This window comes from Mobula birostris, chromosome 16 (genome assembly GCF_030028105.1).
Source record: "Mobula birostris isolate sMobBir1 chromosome 16, sMobBir1.hap1, whole genome shotgun sequence".
NCBI lineage: Eukaryota > Metazoa > Chordata > Chondrichthyes > Myliobatiformes > Myliobatidae > Mobula > Mobula birostris.
Genome location: NC_092385.1, coordinates 76,554,596 through 76,572,654, shown reverse-complemented (window position 1 = coordinate 76,572,654; position 18,059 = coordinate 76,554,596). Strand labels below are relative to the sequence as shown.

The 18,059-nt window shown below is 42.8% G+C and overlaps 1 protein-coding gene across 4 annotated transcripts in view; it reads right to left on the bottom strand.

The window, feature by feature from the left end:
• Nucleotides 1-18,059, bottom strand: part of LOC140211240 (interleukin-17 receptor C-like) — a 102,354-nt gene that overhangs the window by 42,247 nt on the left and 42,048 nt on the right. For all 4 annotated transcript variants that reach the window (XM_072280882.1, XM_072280883.1, XM_072280885.1 and 1 more), the window contains 6 exons: nucleotides 14,315-14,359; nucleotides 13,877-14,013; nucleotides 11,044-11,100; nucleotides 8,349-8,406; nucleotides 2,969-3,153; nucleotides 2,286-2,336 (listed from right to left, as the gene is read on the bottom strand). In XM_072280882.1, coding sequence (XP_072136983.1) covers nucleotides 2,286-2,336; nucleotides 2,969-3,153; nucleotides 8,349-8,406; nucleotides 11,044-11,100; nucleotides 13,877-14,013; nucleotides 14,315-14,359 — 533 coding nt within the window. The remainder of the gene's footprint in view (nucleotides 1-2,285; nucleotides 2,337-2,968; nucleotides 3,154-8,348; nucleotides 8,407-11,043; nucleotides 11,101-13,876; nucleotides 14,014-14,314; nucleotides 14,360-18,059) is intronic.

Sequence of the window (18,059 nt, the reverse complement as noted above, 5' to 3'; positions counted from 1 at the left end):
TTTTGTCAGTGTGATTAGTACATTCCTGACAGTTTTATCCACAGTAGACACCTTCACTAACACCTGCATTGCTACATCACCCTGCTGGGTTAGAGTCTAAATTGTTATTGTTCTTGCAGTTTAACATGTCTTTCTGCTTGCTGATATTTTTTATATAATCACCTGTTTGTGAAGGCAGAGCTTAAGAGGATTAATGGCGCCTAATGGTGTCTCCTTTGCTTGCATCTTTGGAAACAGCTCTATGTCCATCTTTAATATCTCTATTTTTCCCTTTCGGAGTTTGTTTGAAGACGCTGACCTGGAGTTACACGCTGACTTCGGTCTTTGCAGGAATGGAACCCGCTTTCAGGGTTTCACAACCGACTGTTGTTGTTTGGCACGCCAAAGGCTCGCACTAAGAATCTGGCTCGGTTAAGGAAGCCTAGGATCTCAGGGCTCTGGAGACAGACAGATCGAGGTCGGTGTCACGACAGGAGACTCGTGTGTCTTCAGGGGAGTCGGAATATCTGCAGTTGTGAGTCCATTTTTTTGGGTACAGAGCTTGAAAAAAAGTGATGTGGCGGACTTTTAACATCGTAAACCAGCAAGTTGTTTGTTATGTCTCCCCACTCGCTGGGAAAATGGGGACACCTCTTTCTCCCTTATTAGGGAGGGAGAAGAGAGAGAGCCTGTGGTACATCTAATACTGGGTGAACAAGTAGTCTTTGGGGTACTGCAAGTCTGTGTCTTTGCTGTTGCTTTGTTCACGCTTGAGGGCTTGGTGGTGGCGCTGATGCCTTTTTTTTGGCCGGTGGGGAGAGGGGGGATTACTGCCACTTACGTGCAGGAGGAGGGAGCTGGGTGGGGGACTTTAGGGTTCTAATATTTAACTCTCATTCATTCTTTGAGGGCACTCCTGTTTTCGTGGATGGTTGAGAAGAAAAAACATTTCAGGATGTATATTGTATACATATTTCTGACATTAAATTATATCTTTGAACTTTTGTTTGTCTGTACTTGTTCAGTGACTTTTCTGTTGTTGTAGTGCAGCTAATTCTGTATTTTTCTACAGCTTCTCTGCAGACTGTGTCACAACACTAAACTGGACTGTCTCCTTGGTTGTTCTTTGTCAATGGAATGTCTCTTATCTGTATGGTCTGAGTTAGCTTTTAGTAAAAGATGACCATGACATCTTGTTCTTTGTTCTCTCACTCCCCCCTTTCACCCTACAGTGGAATAAGTTGGAGTTATTGTTATTTTTTGGTTATGAACACCCGCTAAAAGACCATAACCACAAATTTTATGCCTCATCCTTGATGTCCAAAGAATGATCACATCTCCAGATCAAACAACCACAAAGGGTTTTTTGCTGTAATTTCAGACATAATTTAATTTTGTTTTGCTCTTGTGGAGTATCAGGACAGCTCACATTTATATTAGTCCGGAAAAGAGGAGGGAGAGTAGGAGGAGCAGGGAAGGACACTAAGTGGGCTGATAGTAAGGCTCTCCACAAACTTGTGAATGAGTGTCGATAAATAGACAAGGTTTGGAAATCTATCTTACAATATTCAAAACATTTCCATTACAAAGTACATTTATTATCAAACTATGTATACTGTACTATATACAACCTTGAGATTCAGGCAGTCACAAAACAGAGAAGCCCAAAAGAACCCATCAATAAAAGAAGACCGTCAAACACCCAATGTGCAGAAAAAGAAACAAATCGTGCAAGCAATGTAAGTAAGCAACTTTCTGAAGTTCATGAAAGTGAGTCCGCAGCCACGAAGCCAGTCATCACTGCCGCTGATTCAGGAGACCATTAAGTGCAGGCCTCATCCTCCGTTCAGCACAGAGACGAGTAAACCTTGTGGAGCAACAAGCTGAACTAGCCTGCCCCTCGCCTCCGGCCCAGACACCCTGACCTTTTCAATCTGGCCCAGTGCCTAAATTCTCCAAACTTTGCGTCATTCCTCCCTCTTGAACCTGGAGCTTTCTGCTTCAATGTGCCCTCAGGCCTGGGCCTCACCACCTCAATATGCTCTTGCACCTAGGGCCCACAGCCTCAATTCAGCCCCTATCTGATCTTTCCAATATTTGCCCAGCTCTTAAATCGATCAAACCTCAGGTCTTTCCTCGCCCAAACAACATGCTTTTTAACACTTACACACATCAACATCTGGCCTACTAATGCAATCTATGTGTACATATTACCCAATTGCCCTCGGGATCAATAAAGTATGACTATGACTATGACTATGACTATTTGTAGTTCCTTCAATACATGATGGTGATAGGAACTTTACCTTTACACAGAGCGAAGGGTGTGGGTCCACACTTCTGAATTCCCTTAGTCCCTGAATTGAACAGAAAATGGATGAAATGAGACAAACATTTAGAAATCTATTTAAATTTGTTCATGTTTAGTATTTGTACTCATGCTAGTGTTAAACATCCAGACCAATATCAATATTGGTACTAATTATAACTAGACAGCCGATTACCAATAAAGCATGCACATCAGTACCAACTGCTACGTCATCAACAATAGAACTGAAAAATCATCTTCACTATATTTTCTCCTTCCTGATTTTACTATGACTTGATATCAATTTTTCCTCAGATGTCTTGCTATATTAAGATAACTTCATCAAAAATATATATAATGAGTGCCTCAATGGGACATGCAAAAGGACCGATGTTATGGTCTGGGTATAGAGTCGTACAGCATGGGAATAGGCCCTTCAGCCCAACTCATCCATGCTGACCAGGCTGTCCCTCTCAGCTGGTCCCATTGCCTATGTTTGACTCGTTTCTCACTAAAGCATCCTATTTCTAGGATGGCTTGCTGGACGGTGCGACTCAAAGGGCCAGAAAGGCCTATGCCCTAATTTTAAAAAACAATAAATAAAAACCAAAGTAATAGCAAGTTATCCTCAATCCTGAGGGACTGCCTCTGAAAACATTAATGATGAAATAAAGGACTCACATTAACTTGAATATTCTGTCTGGAGTGAGGGATCGCCTGACAAGCTTCACTATCTTCTGATTTGGAACATAGCAAGATGTCGCCGGACAGGTTGCAAGGGGATGAAAGGGTCCACTGAAGCGCATCCCCCTTGTACTCCACTGCCAAGCTGCTCAGACGCCAAACGTTCTCTTGAAATTCTTCCTCTACAACAATACAACAACGTTACCAAAAGAGGACGTAAAATTACAGAAAAGATGAATACATTTTGGTGTTGAGGTAGATAAGAGGTAGTGCTTCTACAAAGAAAAGTGCATTTCAAAATTCTCTTAGGGCTTTTCACAATCTTCAGGCACTTTGTATTCTTCACTGTCCATTGAGTTCTGTGTCAGAAATACAGCTACTGCCGTAATTTATTTTTTATTCAGTGATAGCGCGCGGAACAGAAACCTCTGGCCCCCTTTGAGCTGCACTGCCCTGCAAACCACATCCCCCAACAACCCCAATTTCACCCCAATCTAATAACAACGCAATTTACAATGGCCAATTAGCCTACCTGGTATGTCTGGCACGCAATATAACGTGGGACACACCGAGGTCACTCGGCACAAAACAAGCTTCCATGAACAGCAATGTGAAAATGACCAGATAATTTGATTAAGATTGAGAGATGATGTGTTGGGAAACCAGGAAGATCTCCTTGCCCCGCCCCGCTTACAACGTTTCACCACTTTAATAAAGACTGATGGTAAAATTGGTTAGATGACTGGATCAAAAGTGGAGCAGAAATCTCAGACCGACAAGAAAATAGTAATATTCCCAAACTTCCTTGAATTAGTTGTTAGTGATGCCTGCCATTGAATTGACATTCATTAGATGACCAATTGTTGCATCATCGACTGAGGTGGCCATTGTTTCCACAGACAGTGATGCTCAACAAAAATGGAAATAGTGTGGTCTGTACTTTGATTGGGAAAAAGCACTTCAGCACTCCAGATTGTTCATGCCTGTGGAGGGCAAGTCATTGAGTATATTTAAAGCAGAGTTTGAGATGTTCTTGTTTAGTAATATTAATGGTTAAGGGGAGAAGAAAGGGGAACAGGGTTGAGAGGGTTAATAAATCAGCCATGATGGAATGATACAGCAGACTCAATGAGCTGAATGGCCTAATTCTGTTCTTATGGCAAGAGGCAGATACTAGAGATGATGGAGGAATCTAAGGTGGGGGCTTATATGGGAGGCAGGGATTGAGGGTCGGCACAACATTGTGGGCCGAAGGGCCTGTACTGTGCTGTACTATTCTATGTTCTATGTTCTATCCCTGTGGCTGTCCCCCTTAACAATAACTACTCCTGTTTGGGTACTGTTGGTGGGGGGGGGGCCTTCCTGGGGGAAGTGACAGTGGCTGTGCCTCTGGCACAGAGTCTGGCCCTGTGGCTCAGAAGGGTAGGGAAAGGAAGAGGATGGCAGCAGTGATAGGGGACTCTATAGTTAGGGGGTCAGACATGTGACTCTATGGACGCAGGAAAGAAACACGGATGGTAGTTTGCCTCCCAGGTACCAGGGTCCAGGATGTTTCTGATCAGTCCACGATATCCTGAAGTGGGAAGGTGAACAGCCAGAGGTCATGGTACATATGGTACCAACGACATAGGTAGGAAAAGGGAGGAGGTCCTGAAAACAGACGACAGGGAGTTAGGAAGGAAGTTGAGAAGCAGGACCTCAAAGGTAGTAACTTTATGATTACTGCCTGTGCTATGCTACAGTGAGTATAGGAATAGAGTGAGGTGGAGGATGAATGTGTGGCTGAGGGATTGGAGAGGGGGCAGGGATTCAGATTTCTGCATCATTGGGACCTCTTTTGGGGCAGACATGACCTGTACAAAAAGATTGGGTTGCACTTGAATCCGAGGGGGACCAATATCCTGGCAGGGAGGTTTGCTAAGGCAATTGGGGAGAGTTTAAACAAGAATTGCTGGGGTGGGGACCAAACTGAAGAGACGGAGGAAGGGGCTGTTGGCTCACACATAGAGAAAGCTTGGAGACAGTGCGAGAGGGAGGATAGGCAGGTGATAGAGAAGGGATGTGCTCAGACCGATGGCTGAGATGTGTCTATTTTAATGCAAGAAGCATCATGAACAAAGCGGATGAGCTTAGAGCGTGGATCAGTACTTGGAGCTATGATGTTGTGGCCATTACAGACTTAGATGGTTCAGAGGCAAGAATGGTTACTTAGAGTGCCAGGCTTTAGGTGTTTCAGAACTGACAGGGAGGGAGGCAAAAGAGCTGGGGGCGTGGCACTGCTGATCAGAGATAGTGACACAGCTGCAGAAAAGGAGGAAGTCATGGAGGGATTGTCTACAGAGTCTCTGTGGGTGGAAGTTAGAAACAGGAAGGGGTCAATAACTCTACTGGGTGTTTTTTATAGACCACCCAATAGTTACAGGGACATTGAGGAGCAGATAGGGAGACAGACTCTGTAAAGGTGTAATAATAACAGGGTTGTCATGGTAGGAGATTTTAGTTTCCCAAATATTAATTGGCATCTCCCTAGAGCAAGGGGTTTAGATGGGGTGGAGTTTGTTAGGTGTGTTCAGGAAGGTTTCCTGACACAATATGCAGAAAAGCCAACAAGAGGAGAGGCTGTACTTGATCTGGTATTGGGAAATGAACCTGGTCAGGTGTCAGATCTCTTAGTGGGAAAGCATTTTGGAGATAGTGATCACAATTCTATCTCCTTTACCATAGCGTTGGAGAGGGATAGGAACAGACAAGTTAGGAAAGTGTTTAATTGGAGTAAGGGGAAATATGAAGCTATCAGGCAGGAATTAGGAAGCATAAATTGGGAACAATGTTTTCTGGGAAATGTACGGCAAAAATGTGGCAAATGTTCAGGGGATATTTGCGTGGGGTTCTGAGTAGGTACGTTCCAATGAGACAGGGAAAGGATGGTAGGGTACAGGAACCGTGTTGTAAAAAGGCTGTTGAAAATCCAGTCAAGAAGAAAAGAAAAGCTTACGAAAGGTTCAAAAAACTAGGTAATGATAGAGCTCTAGAAGATTATAGGGCTAGCAGGAAGGAGTTTAAGAATGAAATTAGGAGAGCCAGAAGGGGCCATGAGAAGGCCTTGGCGAGCAGGATTAAGGAAAACCCCAAGTATGTGAAGAGCAAGAGGATAAGACTTCAGAGAAAAGGACCAATCAAGTGTGACAGTGGAAAAGTGTGTATGGAACCGGCGGAAATAGCAGAGGCACTTAATAAATATTTTGCTTCAGTATTCACTGCGGAAAAGGATCTTGGTGATTGTAGGGATGACTTACAACAAATTGAAAAGATTGAGCATATAGACATTAAGAAAGAGGATGTGCTGGAGCTTTTGGAAAGCATCAAGTTGGATAAGTCACTGGGACCGGACGAAATGTACTCCAGGCTACTGTGGGAGGTGAGGGAGGAGATTGCTGAGACTCTGGCAATGATCTTTGCAACATCAATGGGGACAGGAGAGGTTCCAGAGAATTGGAGGGTTGCGGATGTTGTTCCCTTATTCAAGAAAAGGTGTAGAGGTAGCCCAGGAAATTATAGACCAGTGAGTCTTACCTCAGTGGTTGGTAAGCTGATGGAGAAGATCCTGAGAGGCAGTATTTATGAACATCTGGAGAAGCATAATATGATTAGGAATAGTCAGCATGGCTTTGTCAAAGGTAGGTCATGCCTTAAGAGCCTGATTGAATTTTTTGACGTTGTGACTAAACACATTGATGAAGGTAGAGCAGTAGATGTAGTGTATATGGATTTCAGCAAGGCATTTGATAAGGTACCCCATGCAAGGCTTATTGAGAAAGCAAGGAGGCATGGGGTCTAAGGGGACCTTGCTTTGTGGATCCAGAATTGGCTTGCTCACAGAAGGCAAAGAGTGGTTGTAGACGGGTCATATTCTGCATGGAGGTCAGTGACCAGTGGTGTGCCTCAGGGATCTGTTCTGGGACCCCTTCTCTTCATGATATTTATAAATGACCTGAATGAGGAAGTGAAGGGATGGGTTAGTAAATTTGCTAATGACACAAAGGTTGGGGGTGTTGTGGATAGTGTGGGGGGCTGTCAGAGGTTACAGCAGGACATCGATAGAATGCAAAACTGGGCTGCGAAGTGACAGATGGAGTTCAACCCAGATAAGTGTGAGGTGGTTCATTTTGGTAGGTCAAATATGATGGCAGAATATGGTATTAATGGCAAGACTTGGCAGTTTGGAGGATCAGAGGGAACTTGGGGTCCAAGTCCACAGAACACTCAAAGCTGTTGCGTAGGTTGACTCTGTGGTTACAATGGCATATGGTACATTGACCTTCATCAACCATGGTATTGAGCTTAAATTCTGAGATGTAATGTTACAGCTATATAGGACCCTGGTCAGATCCCACTTGGACTACTGTACTCATTTCTGATCATCTCACTATAGGAAGGATGTGGAAACTATAGAAAGGGTGCAGAGGAGATTTACAAGGATGTGGCCTGGATTGGGGAGCATGCCTTATGAGAATAGGTTGAGTGACCTCAGCCTTTTCTCCTTGGAGCGGCGGAGGATGAGAGGTGACCTGATGGAGGTGTACAAGATGAGAGTCATTGATCATGTGGATAGTCAGAGGCTTTTCTCCAGGGCTGAAATGGCTGACATGAAAGGACACAGTTTTAAGCTGCTGGAAGTAGGTACAGAGGAGATGTCAGAGGTAATTTTTTTTTTTACGCAGATAGTGGTGAGTGCGTGGAATGGGCTGCTGGCAACGTTGGTGGAGGCAGGTACTATAGGGTCTTTTAAGAGACTCCTGGATAGGTACATGGAGCTTAGAAAAATAGAGGGCTATGGGTAACCTTAGGTAATTTCTAAGTTTGTACATGTTCGGCACAGCATTGTGGGCCAATGGGCTTGTATTGTGCTGTAGGTTTTCTATGTTTCTCTATCTTATGGTCATAATCCCTTCATGGGTATGCTTGGATTTTAGTTTAGAATGCGGGATTCCAGAGAGATAACAGCCATAGATAGGTGCACAAAGAGATAGGACTGTATCGCTGATGGAAAAGGTGCATACCTATTCACTATGACCCGAATTGAGCCCCTGGGAATTAATCTATTCACCATACTTTTAGAGAGATGATGCCTTTGGGTGGTTCCTGTCATCATATTCTGTGTGGCTCAGAGTGAAGAGCAAATCAGTGAAATCGTGTTGTTAATTGAAATTAATAAATTTTTGTTTCTGAAAAATTATGAGCACTCTTCCTTTTGTATCACTTTAAACAATAACAAATTACAAAAGGAGCAACAATGTTGGCAAAGTAGATTCTTATAATGAATATAAATCGATGCAATGATGCGAAGACAGTTAAAGACGAAAGGACTCAAACTCACTCTTTGTAAACGGGCATGTTTTACGTCTTCTGGCATCTTCTATTGTTGCAGACCACGTCTATTAAACCCAAGGGAAATGTGTTAGCAAATTCAATAATGAATCACAGTTGTCACATACAGTCTGTGGCTCCCTTTAAGATCGAACTGTGATTTCAGTTCTTTGGAATATAATACTTCCTCCATCCCGAATAAATATAATAAAGCTGCAACCGAAGCAAGTTAACAAAGAAAGTAAACAGCTGATTAGTAATCATAAAGCTGAGGAATTCTGCAAATGTGGGAAATCCAGGGAAACACACACAAAATGCTGGAGGAACTCAGCAGGTCAGGCAGCATCGATGCAAATGATAAACAGTCAACGTTTCTGGCTGAGACTCTTCATCAGCACTGGAAAGGCAAGGGCAAGGTGCCTGAATGAATAAGTTAAGGGGAGGGGAAGCAGAACAAGCTAGCAGGTGATGGGTGAAGCCAGGTGAGGAGGAAGGTAGGAGGGTGGGGGGTAAGGTAGGAGGGTGGGGAGGGAAGGTAGGAGGGTGAGGGGGGATGAAGTGAGAAGCTGGGAGGTGATAGGTGGAAGAGGTAAAGGACTGAAGAAGGAATCTGATCGGAGAGGAAAGTGGAGCATGGGAGAAAGGGAAAGAAGATGGGCACCAGAGGAAAGTGATAGGCAAATGAGAAGAAGGGGTAAGAGGCCAGAGTGGGGAATAGAAGAAGAGGGAAAGGGGTGGTGGGGGGAAATACTGGAGAAGTCGATGTTCTTGCTATCTGGTTGGAGGCTACCCAGACAGAATATGAGGTTTTGCTCCTTCGACATGACAGTGGCCACAACGTGGCAGTAGAAGAGACCATACACCAACCGGGTGGAATGGGAAGAAGAATTAAAATGGGTAGCCATTGGGAAATCAGGCCTGTTGTGGCAGATGATGCAAAGGTGCTCGATAAAGCAGTCCCCCAATCTACATCAGGTCTCCTTGGTGTACAGGAGGCCGCACTGGGAGCACTGGATATAGTAGATGACTCCGACCGACTTGCAGGTGAATTGCCTCACCTGGAAGAACTCTTTAGGGCCTTTAGGTGAGGAAGTTGAAGTGACAATTGTAGCATTTGTATTGCTTGCAGGGATTAGTTTTTGATTTTTTTCCATTTATTTGTTTTTTATTTATATCAGTGAAGGCGAACACATAATTTCAATCTTTTGCATGTTGGGTCATTCTAACACAGTGAAAATATTATCCCAAGATGCTGCAACTGTTGGAAAACATATGTTGTTAATCGCGGTTATCAAGTGAATGTTTACATAACCACTTCTTACAAAAGTACCACTGGTGTATGATCTAACATTTCCCCAAGAAAGTGGGGTGCCACAGTTGCCTAGTGGCTTGCATGATGCTTTTCCAGCTCAGTGTGTCAGAGTTTGCAGTTCAATCCTGGTGTCCTCTGTAAGGAGTCTCTTGAAACCCTCCCTGTGGACTGTGTGGGTTTCTACCGCTGCTCCAGTTTCCTCTCACAGAACAAAGACATACTGGGGAGGTTAAATGGTGCCAACGAGGACAGCTTACCCATCAGTCTCTGAAGAATGCATAAGGTTCAATTGCATTCAGTAAACAACATTCATCAATGGGCAAGTAATATTCATGCCGATAAGAGACAAACTAGCACCTGCCCTTGACATTTAATGGGAATACCATTGCTGAGTTTCCCAGCATCAACGTACTGGATGTCAACATTGGCCAGAAACTCAAATAGACCAGCCATATAATTATAGTGGCGAGGGAGTTGGGCATCTCCTGTTGAGGGACTCACCACTATACAGTACATCCCAAAGTTTTCCCAACATCTACAAGATATAGGTATATACAAACTTACGAGGGGTATAGATAAGGTAAATGCAAGCAGGTTTATTCCACTCAGGTTGGGTGTGACTACAAATAGAGGCCATGAGGGTTAAAGGTGAAAGATGAAATTCTTAAAGGGGACATGAGGGGAAACTTGTTCACTCACAGAGAGTGTGAGTGTGGAACAAACTGCCAGTGGAAGTGGTGGATACCATGGGTTCAATTTCAATATTTAAGAGAAATTTGGTAGGTACATGGATGGAAGGGGTATGGAGGACTATGGTCTGGGTGCAAGTCAATGGGACTAGGCAGATCAATGGTTCAGCACAGACTAGATGGGCCAAAGGGCCCATTTATGTGCTGTAATGTTCTATAACTCTATGACATGTCAGGAGTAAAATGAAATGCTCTCCATTTTTCCAGATTAGTGCAACATTTAGGAAGGTCATCATCACCCAGGACAAAGCAACCCACTTGATTTGCATCTTCGACTCTGTCCTGAGTATTCATTCCCTCCAGTGTGTACAATACACTGCATTAGGCTACTGTGATAGAAGTACCCAAATCCACAAGGGGAACAAGGGCAGCAGGCACACAAGAACACATCCAAGTCAACATCATTGTGACATAAATATACCTTTGTTGCTGAGTCTAATTGCTGAAACTTTATACCGAAAAAGCACTGTAGCAGTACCATCAGCAGAAGGGCTGCTTCTAGAATGTGGCTCACCACAACATGCTCATGGACAATGAGGAAATGGCAATAGAAACTGGTTCGACCTGCGATGATGACATTCTTCAGCAGTATCTTTCAGTAATATATGTCTTAAATCCTTATGTAGATCTTAGAAGACACATACCTCCATACACAAACATGGGACAATATCCGAGAAGTTGAGATATATATTGGTCATGTTCTAGCCAAACAGAAAGAAGAACAATTACTTCATTTAACAACTTTAAAATAACACATATTTTGTCATCCGTAAAAGAGCAGAATCAGAATTAGTTTTATTATCACTGATATATGTCATCAAATTTGCTGTTTTGCAGCAAAAGTACAATGAAATACATAGGTTATAACAAACAATAAATAATAAAAAATATAAAATAAATAAATAAAGAGAGCAAAATAGAATGATAGAGTCCTTGGATCAATCAGAAATCTGATGACGGTGGGGGAAGCTGTTCCTAAAATGTTGAGTGTGCGCCTTCAGGCTCTTATAGCTTCTCCCTGATGGTAGTAATGTCCAACTAACTAAACAGGTAATGGCACCTTGAATAGCAGATCGACAACCTGCCTGATTTTTTAAATATTATAGCTGACTTCTTGTGGAAATGTGGTAAAGTGCTGCATAAAAGACTTATCCATAAGATAGGGATGTATAGGGTTGGGGGTGATGTATCAGCATGGACAGAGGATTGGTTAACTAATAGAAATCAGGGAGTTGGGATACATGGGTGTTACTCTGGTTGGCAATCAGCGGTGAGCGATGGGCCGTAGGGGTCGGTGATGGGCCTGCAACTGTTCACAATATACATTAATGATCTGGAAGAGAGGACCGAATATAGGGTATCTAAGTTTGCTGATGATACTAAATTGAGTGGAAAAGCAAATTGTGCAGAAGATACGGAGAGTCTGCAGAGAGATATAGATAGGTTACGTGAGTGGGCAAGGGTCTGGCAGATGGAGTATAATGTTGGTAAATGCAAAATCACCCACTTTGGAAGGAAAAATGAAAGAGCAGATTATTGTTTAAATGGTAAAAGATTGCAGTATGCTGCTGTGCAGAGGGACTTGGGAGTGCTTGTGCATGAATCACAAAAGGTTGGTTTGCAGGTACAGCAGGCTATCCAAAAGGCAAATGGAATGTTGGCCTTCATTGTTAGTGGGATTGAATTTAAGAGCAGGGAGGTTATGCTGCAACTGTACAGGGTACTGGTGAGGCTGCACCTGGAGTACTGTGTGCAGTTCTGGTCTCCATACTTGAGGAAGGATATACTGGCTTTGGAGCCTGTGCAGAAGAGGTTCACCAGGTTGATTCCAGAGATGAGGGGGTTAGACTGTGAGCAGAGATTGAGTCACCTGGGATTGAACACACTGGAATTCAAAAGCACGAGAGATCTTATAGAAACATATAAAATTATGAAAGGGATAGATGAGATGGAGGCAGGAAAGTTGTCTCCACTGGGAGATGAGACTAGAACTAAGGGACATAGCCTCAAGATTCGGGGGAGTAGATTTAGGATGGAGATGATGAGGAACTGCTTTTCCCAGAGAGTGGTGAATCTGGAATTCTCTGCCTAATGAAGCGGTGGAGGCTACCTCAATAAATATATCTAAGACAAGTTTGGATAGATTTTTGCATAGTAAGGGGAATTAAAGGTTATGGGGAAAAGGCAGGTAGTTGGAGATGAGTCCATGGACAGATCAGACATGATCTTATTGAATGGCAGAGCAGACTCGATGGGCCAGATGGCCTACTCCTGCTCCTATTTCTTATGTTCTTATGCTCAAAATTAATTTCACCCTCAATGAAATTCTGTAGTAATCACTTATTAATTATGTATTTATAACTAATGAGACCACCACACATTCCTCACTCGAGTCTGTTTCCCAAAGGTACAAAATTCTTGCCCCTAGGAGTTTTCCTTAGTGGACTACGTAAGTAACTAAATACCCCAGTTGGAATATAATTTGAACTTTGGCTTTCTGTAATACAGACTAATGGTAGGTCACGTTTGCTGTCAATTTATTATTACAATTAGGTTAAACCTCGGGTTACCCAGGGAAAGAAATAAAATTACACAACAAAAACTAAATCTGTCTATTATGCAGGCCTTGATTTCAAGGGCGAGGTATCTTAACTAAAATTTAGGGAACACTTTCATAGTCATAGTCATACTTTATTGATCCTGGGGGAAATTGTTTTTTGTTACAGTTGCACCATAAATAATAAATAGTAATAAAACCATAAATAGTTAATAGTAATATGTAAATTATGCCAGGAAATAAGTCCAGGACCAGCCTATTGGCTCAGGGTGTCTGACCCTCCAAGGGAGGAGTTGTAAAGTTTGATGGCCACAGGCAGGAATGACTTCCTATGACGCTCTGTGTTGCATCTCGGTGGAATGAGTCTCTGGCTGAATGTACTCCTGTGCCCAACCAGTACATTATGTAGTGGATGGGAGACATTGACCAAGATGGCATGCAACTTGGACAGCATCCTCTTTTCAGACACCACCATCACGTTTCAGCATCCAGCTTGAAACCTCCAAAATTCAAAGTTGACCATTTGTAATTCAGACATCTATCTCAAACTTAAAGTAGAATGGATGAATTATCTCAATAATGTCTGGTAAGCTGTAAAGCACTTTGGCCTACTAATTTCTGCATTGCCATTGTGAGCGTCCCAAGGTTAGTTTGAGAAGAGATTGCTCAACTGGTAGGAAGATATACTGTACTTTCAACAGCGACTATCAGGAGCAACTGCTATTTACATCAAACCTCTTCTCTTGGTTCATCATAAGCGTGCCAGCAGCGTGAGTAAGTACTCAGTTTCATGGTATATATGAGGACTAGCTATCAATTCTCGGCAAAAATGGCAGGAAAATTGATATTTAGCAAGTCTTTATACTGCACAAATCACATTACAAACCAACACACCCACAATAATTTCAAATGCTACTTACCAATCTGATCAAATCCAGTGGGTTTTTGCTCTCAAAGGATGGTGAAACATTATACATGAACCTTGTGTCGTAATTCTGTGGTATGTTAAAAACAGCCCTTTGCAGCTCTTCTTCCAATGTCATATTTATTTCTGGGACTGTCATGCAAGAAATAAGAAGTTTGATATGAGAAAACTTCATTTGTGCTGCCATCACTATGTTGAAGGCATAACAGATATGAAGACATAACAGATATGAAGACTATTGTTACAACCTTGTACAGTTCCCAGAAAGCATTAGGTATATTATTCTGTATTCTGATTTTTTTTTTGCTCACTTTCCCTGGATGTTCCACATAACTTTAGAAATGACTTGTTATCATTTATAAAATTAAATTTTTATTTCCAGTACAATTTCCTTCATCATTTTCACATCACTGGTAACTCTGTTCTCTCTTACCTTTGCACCATTCAATGTTCTCTTGAAAATCTTTCCGAGTGCAATCTGTAAACAGAAACACAACAGAATCATTAGGAATTTCTATACTAGCAGATACAGTCTTGAAGAAACAGAGGGAGAACTACTGTCCATCTGTCACATGAACTCTTTCCCCATCTCCATAGAAACTAATAGAGTGGATTCCGGTTCATCAGGACACATCAGCACCAATACATTTTGGCCCAGTTAAGCAGCTGCCCCAATTAGCCAAAGTTTCATGGAAATACTTAAAAAGTGCAGTACTGTGCAGAACTGGGGCACATACTGTATATACAGCTAGGTTGACTAAGAGTTTTGCACAGCACTGTAAACTTTTATATATCATTTCCTGAGTAGTTAATTTTCAATTGATTTGAAGCACATGGTGGAAAGCCATCTATGTCCATCCCTTTTTATTTGCCCTTGAAACAGCAATATCCATGAGTTTTAAGTTTTTGTTAACATTGGTAAGCATTTAGTCAATACCGTACTGTACAAATATGTTAGGCACCCTAGCTATATACCTATATGTTTCTAAGACTGTTGCATAGCATAGTACTGTATAAAAAAGCCAAACAGTAACAAATTAGGTATTTAAATGAAATACAGAACAAATTAGAACTACAGGACCATAAAACTGTGTATTAGTTCCTTCTAGTTACCATAGGAGAAATTCATCCAGTGTATGCAATGAACAAAATCATTACAGGCACCTAGTGCAGATAATAGACCTGTTTACACATGATGCTGTCGATGATTGCATCTTCCAAATCTTTATTTTCTTTGTAACATTCAAGATGATTGTTGACCCCTTCAAACTCTTTGTAGTCCTAACTTGTTGAAGTAGTGAAATAGTCTTACTTTTAATACTGGCTGTTTCCAGCATCTGTAAACCTGAATGCTTGAAACCACAGTGATCAAATCCATTTCAAATTGTCTTACTGCTTACTTCTCGTCATCTATCAGTGACAAAAGTCACTGCTTTTTCAACACAAGCACGTGCAACTGATGCTATGTAAAAACTGATTGCTGTAATCAGGATGTAGTGTCTAATGGCCACACAAGTGCACACAACTGACACTAGTTAGAACCTATTCAGCAACAGTCACCTGCACAGTGTCCTAAATAAATCCCAGCAATTTTCTCGATCAGTTTTCATTCTTTAAGAGTTGTTCCAAATAAATGTCTGCCCTGATTAATGAATGGCCCCATTAACTAGAGCCCACTGTAGACTAGTTCCCAAAGTCCTGTGTACATTTATAACTCTTTTCAAGCTATACTTCACTTTAGCCAGACATGGAAGTCTAGTAGTTAGCACAACACTTCACAGTACCAGTGACCAGGGTTCAATTCTAGCTGCTTTCTGTAAGGAGTTTGTACATTCTCCCCATGACCTGGCTTTCCTCCAGGTGATTCAGCTTCATTCCACAGTCCGCAGGCTGGTAGGGCAATTGTAAATTGTCCCGTAATTAGGCTAGGATTAAATTGGGGATTGCTGGGTGGTGCAGTTCAAAGGGCTACAAGGTCTATTCTGCACTGATCCTCTTTTAAAAAAAAACATTATGAAGTGGTGGAAAAAGCAGTGGATCTGGGAGTTTCTTAAAGGAAACTCACAGGATTTTTGGGAGCTTTGAGCTCCATTTCACACCATTTTCTCTTAAATTAACAACAAGTAACTTCAAGTGGTTTTGTTTTACTGAAATAATTTGCCTTTCCAGCAGAGTAAAATGCTAACGATTCAGTGCCTGGTTCCTGTTGACATCCTTTTATGGTAGTACCTCAAAATGATGGTGCAGATACTTGGCAGAAGGCAGGAGCTTCATTAAGGACTGTCTCATGTTGATTTATTCTAACATACTGGTGAGTCCTGCCGAAGGATTTCAGCCCGAAACGCCGACTGTACTTTTTTCCATTGATGCTGCCTGGCCTGCTGAGTTCCTCCAGCGTTTCGTGTGTGTTGTTCACTTTCTAGCACTGGGTTTGTAACACTGTATTCTTGGCTCTTCAAGTGCACATCCACATGCCACCCAAATCTGGCAAGGGTTTCTTCTGCTACCACCCTTCCCACCACACTCTGTGTGAAAATGTTTTCCCTCACTTTTCCCCTCACCGTTTTATGCTTTCTTTACATCTGTTAAGGAAACACTTCCTTCTTATTTCCTTTGCCCAAACCCCCTCAAACTTTATACAACACAATGAAGTTTTCCCTCAGTCTCCTCTGTTCTAAAGATGAGGAGAATTATTCCACGAACAAACAGTCTACCCTTTATCTCACCACCCAAATGGTTGGCTAAGACCATAGCATATAGGAGCATAATTAGGCCATTTGGCCCATCAAGTCTGTTCCACCATTCTATCATGGCTGACTTATTATCCTTCTCAACCCTGCCTTCTCCCTGTAATCTTTAACGTCCTGATCAATCAAGCACCTATTAACTTCCACCTTAAGTATACCCAATGACTTGGACTGCACAGCAGTCTGTGGTAATGAAATCCACGGTTTCATCTGTCTGGCTATAGAAATTTTTCCTCATCTCTGTTCTAAATGGATGCCGCTCAAGCCTGAAGCTGTGCCCTCTGGTTCTAGACTCCCTCACAAAAGGAAACATGCTCTTTACATCCACTCTGTCCAGGCCTTAAAATATTTGATAGGTTTCAATGAGATCCCCCCCTTTCTTCTCAGCTCCAATGAGTACAGGTCCAGAGCCATCAATCGCTCCTCATACGAAAAGCCTTTCAGTCCTGGAATAACTCATGTGAACCTCCTCTAGACCCTCTCCAATGCCAGCACATCTTTTCTTAGGTCAGGGTGCCAAAACTACTCACAATAGTCCAGGTGTGGTCTGACCAATGCCTTATAAAGCCTCAGCATAACACCTTTGTTTTTCTATTCTAGTCCTCATGAAATGAGTGCATTTCCTTGCCTCACCACCAGCTCAACCTGCAAGTTAATCTTCAGGGAATCCTGCATGAGGACTCCCAAGTCCCTTTGCGCCTCTGATTTTTACAGTTTCTCCCCGTTTAGAAAATAATCTATGCCTTTAGCCAGAGAAGGAAGGAAGGAGGGCATCAGCACAGGGTACCCCTGTGGCCATTCCCCTGAGCAACGGGTATACCCCTTTGGATACAGCTGAGGGGGATGCGGCAATAATCGTAGGGGGAGAGATAGATTCTGCTGCAGCAAAAGAGATGCCAGGATAGTGTGTTGCCTCCTGGGTGCTAGGGCCCAGGATCTCTCTGAGGGGTTGCAGAATACTCTTGAAGGGGAGGGTGAGAAGCCAGAGACTGTGGTACATGTTGGTACCGATGACACAGACAGGAGAGGGGTAGAGGTCCTGCGCAGTAAGTTTAGGGAGTTAGGAAGGAAGCTGAAGAGCAGGACCTCCAAGGTGGTAACCTCCAGATTACTCCTGGTGCAAAGAGCTAGGGAAGGTCAGAACAGGAAGACAGCGCAGACGAGAATGAGTGGCTGAGGAACTGGTGCAGGGGACAGTGGTTCAAGTTCGTCCATCATTGGAACCTTTTCTGGGGAGGGGGTGACCTGTACAAGTGGGATGGGTTGCCCATTGACTGGAGGGGAACCAATATCCTGGGAGGGGTGTTTGCTAATGGTATTGGGGAGGGTTTAAACTAGATTTGCAGTGGGGTGGGAACGGAAGTGAAGAGGCAAAGGATGGGGTGGTTGGTGCACAAGTAGAGACAGCTTGTAGGGTGTTTATGAGGGAGG